This window comes from Cyprinodon variegatus, unplaced genomic scaffold (genome assembly GCF_000732505.1).
Source record: "Cyprinodon variegatus isolate N-32 unplaced genomic scaffold, C_variegatus-1.0 Scaffold1099, whole genome shotgun sequence".
Classification (NCBI taxonomy): domain Eukaryota; kingdom Metazoa; phylum Chordata; class Actinopteri; order Cyprinodontiformes; family Cyprinodontidae; genus Cyprinodon; species Cyprinodon variegatus.
The window spans coordinates 155,570-161,569 of record NW_015151552.1 but is presented as its reverse complement, the minus strand read 5'-3'; the positions used below and the strand labels follow the sequence as shown (position 1 = coordinate 161,569).

Here is a 6,000-nt window from a genome sequence, read left to right as displayed (position 1 = left end):
GTGTACCTGATACATAACAGAACATTATAAGTTCTGGCATGGAAACATCAGGTCTGGATTTTATCACCACTTCTCTCATTATAGCCAAGATGAACATTAGTTAGTTATATGGCATTTATATTTTAGTGTAACAGGTTGTTTTATTGGTTTTGAAATTATGTATGCTGCAGTAAAATATTCAGCGATGTAGATTAATCCTCAGATGTTGAGATGGTGTTTAAAGAAATTGGTACACGTTTGTTTCTACTGTTTCAGATTTAAGAAAGTCACATTTTCTGTTCAACATTTTGCTCACTTTCCACCCTCTGCTTTCCCAACGACAGGCATGTCGTTGAATGTCCGTCGAAGCAGCGACCCCTCCGTGGCTGACATCCCTCCAGGAGAGGTCATGATTGGTCAAGAGGAACCATCGAGGAGGAATCCGGCTCGCTGGTCCACAACACCTGGTTTCCAGAAGTACAGCGTTATGCCAAACACACAGGGTGCCACGGGCACCATAGAACAGGTAAGTAAAAAAAATGATAGTACTGACTGTTTAAACAGAGGTAACTTCATTCATTCACTAGCTCAGCATTCACTAGCTCAGCAGAAACGACATCAAACTGAGTTTATATTAAAAGCTTAACTTTGGATCATTGCTTCAATTAGATCTTGTTAGTTCATTTAATACTTTTAAAATCTTGCCAGTACCTTGTTAACCACTGTGCACCAGATGTGCTCAAATTGTTTCAAATCGACCTTTATGATGACAGATGAGTTCAGAGAGCTCTCCTGCCTTCCTGCAGTCTCCCTCATTTCCATCCGTTTCTCTTCCAACTACCTAAATCAAAAGAATAACTGTTAAAGACTGAAACACTGCCTGTAGTGGCACGGGAAGTCCTTATCTGAGAGGGGCTTCTTCTGATGGCACCTCTTTTATCCATAAAAGGCCAGGATTTGTTAAACACATTCAGCTGCTTTTTAGATCTGTAGCTCCTGTATCTCCTTCCTGCAGCGTCCAAAGGGGACGTGAAGCCAATTAACATCTTAAAGCAGCTCGCTCTCTCCAAGGTCATGGCAGACCTTTACTTCTGATAGAAAATGAGATATGTTACCAATCAAAACAGGAATAAATGAGAATCTGGGAATTGAGAAAGCCACTTCAGAAGTGATCAGGGTGTCCTGAAGCAGGGGCTAATTCTATTCACACATTTTAATTGTTACAGCTATCATCGTCACTATCAAAAATTGGTATCATGTCTAGCTTGGCTTAATGTAGGTATTTGGTCTTTCATTCAAACTGACTTAGACTTAGACAACCTTTATCGTCATTTCGTATGCACAGAGTGTTTACAAAACGGAATTTTGTTTTTTTACAGCTTTCATGACATTTCAACTGTTAGAATGTTCAAAATTTGTTTTATCTTTCTTGTCGCTTGTGTCTGTAAGTACAATTGTTAACAGTTCTTGAATAGATGTCTTTTGCAAACGCCTCGTTCTATCCAACATGTATCTAATGAGGATAAGATAACGGCAGGAGATGAGGAAATATTGTTTATTCTCAATCAAAGGCTTTCCTAAATTTATAGAAACATTTTTAAACAGCAGTTTGAAAGGTTAGGTTATTTGATAGGTTAGGTTATTTGTATGATTTTAATCAGTGTAGAACGAGCCATGTCATTCATAACCAGTCTAAATATTTTAGATTTTAAACTAGAGATGGTCAAATACTGACTAATACAGTAGGTCTATATGACTTTGATTAGGATTTAGATGTGACACATTTCATTACTAAGACAGCAACCCTACCGGTATCGGCCTTAAAACTGAATACCGGACATCGGCCACCCCACCGATATTTAACCCGATATTTGATCAGCTTCTGAGTTTCTAAAGTCTAAAAAAAAAAAAAAATACTACTTCTTCTTCTTCCTCAAAAACTTCTTTTTTACAGACTTAAAAACTTCTAAAGACGAGGGAAAAAATATTGATACATTAAAATATCCCAATATCTTCATATGCTGATATATTGCCATTTAAAAACACCATATCAATCTCTTTTACTAATGAAATATTGCTATATGTCATCGTTATGCTACGGAATCCCCCGAAAATTCACAAATTTTGCCATATTTTTATATGTTGATATATTGACGCGGTATCGATCTATTTTACTAACAAAATATCACAAGAATTTGCAAAATATCACAAGAGTTTGTAACAGAACGATGAAATTTCACGAGATTTTGAAAGTAAAATAGATCGATACCGCGTTTTTAAAAATCAATTTGATATCAGCATATGAAAATATATTTGAGTATATTATTTTTCAGAGTGTCAGAAATGGATAACAAAACTTCTATTTTCAATGACTACTTATTTTTTTTCCAGCTTTAACATCGGTATCGATATCGGTTATCGGCTACATGAGTTTTAAAATATCGGCATATCGAATATCGGCCAAAATCCCAATATCGTGCATCCGTAATATTTTTTCTTATAAGAATAAGAATATAGACAGTATCCCCCCAAAATAGAGTGAGAACGACAGTTTAGTTTTGTTCTTCCATTTGTTACCTTCTTTTAATTGTAAAATAAAAGAAAGGTTAGGTTATCTTTTCAATCTCCTCTCTCAACATTGGCTGGCTCTATTTCTTTGTTGTCTTTTTTTATTTTTATTTAACCAGGAAAAAAAAAATCCCATTGAGATTAAAAACCTTTTTCAAGGGAGTCCTGGCCAAGAGGCAGCAAAGTTACATAAAAAAACATAGATACAGTCTTAATAGCTATGCTACCTGAAGTAAGGCTTTTTAAGAATAATTCTTTATTAATTTATTACTTTTGTCAGCTCCTGTATTCAGGGGTCGCCACTTACAACTTGCTCACACATCTTTGGTCAAACCTCTATCAACCTGTTGTTATAAACAGTTTCTTTGACACTTGGTCTTTATTAATAAATTATTCTAAATGTGATGGTTATATTTAGGGCTGCAACTAACGCTTATTTTGCAAATCGATTCATCTCTCGATTTTGTTTTTTCATTTAATCGATTAATAATCAGATTGCTATCGCCCAAAGAAGATATGAAATTAAACCAGGTTAAACAAAAAAAAAAAAATCCACTTGAGTCTTTCTGGATAAAGCATATTGACAGAAAAGAAAGTTCTTTTTTTTATATTAAATGCTAAATGTTTACTTTTTTTTTTTTCCAATTTTGATGTAGCTGCTCTAAGTGGGTTTCTATGTGAGCTAAAGACATATTTTACAATCTCTATACTCCAGTTAATGATTAATCAATTACTAAATTAGTTGGTAATTATTTCAATAATCGATTAATCACTATTAATCTGCTTAATTGTTTCAGCCCTATTTATATTATAACCAACCTCCAAAAACTAGAGCTACAGCACTCACCAAAAATGTTAGAGACAAGAGGAAGAGTAAAACTGTGGTCTGGAGGTTAGCGATCTACTTGCTCATATGGTAAACTTTAAACACAACACCTTGAACAATTAGAGGCTTACTTAATAGTTTTTAGAACAATACTCTTAAATAGGACATTCGTGAATGCTTATTCTTGCCAAAATACATTTAAATAGATCTACTTACACACAAAAAAGCACAATGTTTTTCCACTTTCTTGATTTATGTGATTTGATTTCTTTTCCCGAAATGTCAAACATCCCCATGCAGCTGAGTCTGATTTTATGAAGCCAACAGAAGTTCTCAGTCAACAGCTAAAAGCGTAAACTCATCACATCCCAGTTGCTTCACAATACTTTATAGCATTTCTTTATAGTCGGCAAACAAGAATAAACAGCCCGTGCTTCTGCGTGCAAGCTGGATCAATCCTGCTCCTTCACATTTGGCTTTCTCTGCATTTTATGATATATGTCGTAAAAGTTTGTGAACAGGATTCAGTTGTTCCTCTGCGGCTAAAACTGTAATGGTTATTAAGGCTGTCTCCCTATCAGACTCTACATGGTCAGTTGAATTTTATGGTCCTGTCTGCATTGCTTCCTCAGGCCCCCGTCATGGCACATTGAGCTTTGCTGAAAACATGTGTTTTATTAAAGCATGCAAGAGTCAGGAGTCTGATTTCTTTATTTACAATTGTTAACTGTCGTCTAACATTTAACTTTCCAAGCATAACTTGTTGTCTTTACACATTCTTATCTTTCTCATTGCCTCGCTTCTCACGTTTTACAACTAAAGATCGGCATAGTTAAGTACCTTTTTAACATATTGAATATTGTACTCATATCTAGACTTTAGGTTCTTCGTCAAAATTTTATTTTTTGCTTTCGTTTCTAAAATCTTAACTCTAAGTCATATATCTTGAATCCCCCAACAATGGGTCGGGTATTTATTCTATTATTATTCTAACTCGTCCTTTGGATGACGTTCTAAAGTCAACTTTATTCTCAGGTTACCTTGGAAAAAAATATTTAGATCGGTTCTTTGTATGTAACATTGGAGCTTAGATTTTGCACAGCTTATACCTGAATACTGTGAGGAAAGCTCAACAGAATGAAAGAAAACACTGAATTATACTGAATAATTTCTACATTAAACATCTTCTATTAACTCTTTCAAATACAGGCTAATTATCTTTTATCGTAAAGCTTAGACATTGCATGCTGTTTTTTTACTTTGCAAAAAGTTTCCATCTAACCAAGTCTTTTTGATCTTGTTTTGAGAGAGCAGATTTTCTAAGTTAATTCATCTTTATTAAGACAAGATTTTACTGAAAGTAAGTGCAATAATCTATTAGTGCAGTGGAACAATTTCAATTCTTTTTTAATATTAATTATTAGAGGCTTATCTGGTATATCTAGTGGCAAACTACATTAATCTCACTGTAATCTTGGAATTAATCTAGATTAATCTAGAATAAACTGGCTCATTCTGAATTCCACCAAAGACATGCATGATTTGTGTGTGCTGCCAGTAATGATTTCAAGAAGTCTTACCAAGTGCATTTTTTTTTAAATAATTAAAGTCATATTCATTAAATTACAACAGGTGTTTGATAAGTCTTATTGGTTAGAATAAAAGTACCTTTGGGAAATTAGAACATTGCAGGAGGTTTTAAACACATTTTTCAGTGACTCCACAGTTTCTTTCCCAGAGCTCGCCTCACCCCACCCCCCCGTAGACATATAACAGTTCATTTTATGACCGATGTCCATTTATAGCCTGGTCTGGTATGGGCTGCACTTCATGTAAATACAACATGTCTTTTCCCTATGTACATATGTTCATACTTCTCTTTACGGATGTTCTTCAGCTGCTATAAGTGATCCACTTTTCCCCATGATGTGCTTTGTGATTTCTATGCATGATTTGTTATTCTATCTTTTTTCTGTCTTCCATTCATTTTCATTGTGACCAAAATGATTTATGGGTCCATGATGAATAGATAAAGAACAGAAACCAACATCCCTCTGAGAAATCAGTCTTTATAATCAATTTCACTTACCTGAGTTATTGAAACAAATGTACTTTTCTGTAGTGTTTGAATTACAGGATTTCAACCTTGTACAGTTGGTGGGCATCTTAAGAGTAATAAAGAAAGAAAGTTTAAAATGAATCCTCTCTTCCTGTGGAAGGCATGCTCCAAATGCAAGGGAAACAGTCTTATACCTACCTTACCGCAATGCTCAGCACAGCGTGCCAAAGATAAGACCCCCTCATCATGATTTAAGACGGTGTTAATGTTGTGGGTGTTTCCCTTTCTTTGCATGATATAATCCTAACAAAAGTGTTGTTCTCAGGAAACTGGTAATTTCTTTGATATAAACACACCAGAGCCGGCTCTAGGTTCTTCGGTGCCCAACAGAGTGCCTCTTTGCTACCCCCTCCAACTAAGAAGGCCCTCTTCACAAAAAGCAACTCTACAGCTATGCCATAATTTATATCATTTTGTATTTTAAATACTTTTTAAAGACAACATCCTGAAGAATATATATATATATATATATATATATATATATATATATATATATATATATATATAT

General features: G+C 34.5%; 1 protein-coding gene across 1 annotated transcript in view; it reads left to right on the top strand.

The window, feature by feature from the left end:
* LOC107101470 (partitioning defective 3 homolog) overlaps nucleotides 1-6,000 on the top strand; it is a gene marked incomplete at both ends in the record, with an annotated part of 175,735 nt that overhangs the window by 19,478 nt on the left and 150,257 nt on the right. Inside the window, one exon of the mRNA XM_015400405.1 lies at nucleotides 324-505. Within this exon, the coding sequence (XP_015255891.1) occupies nucleotides 324-505 (182 nt within the window). The remainder of the gene's footprint in view (nucleotides 1-323; nucleotides 506-6,000) is intronic.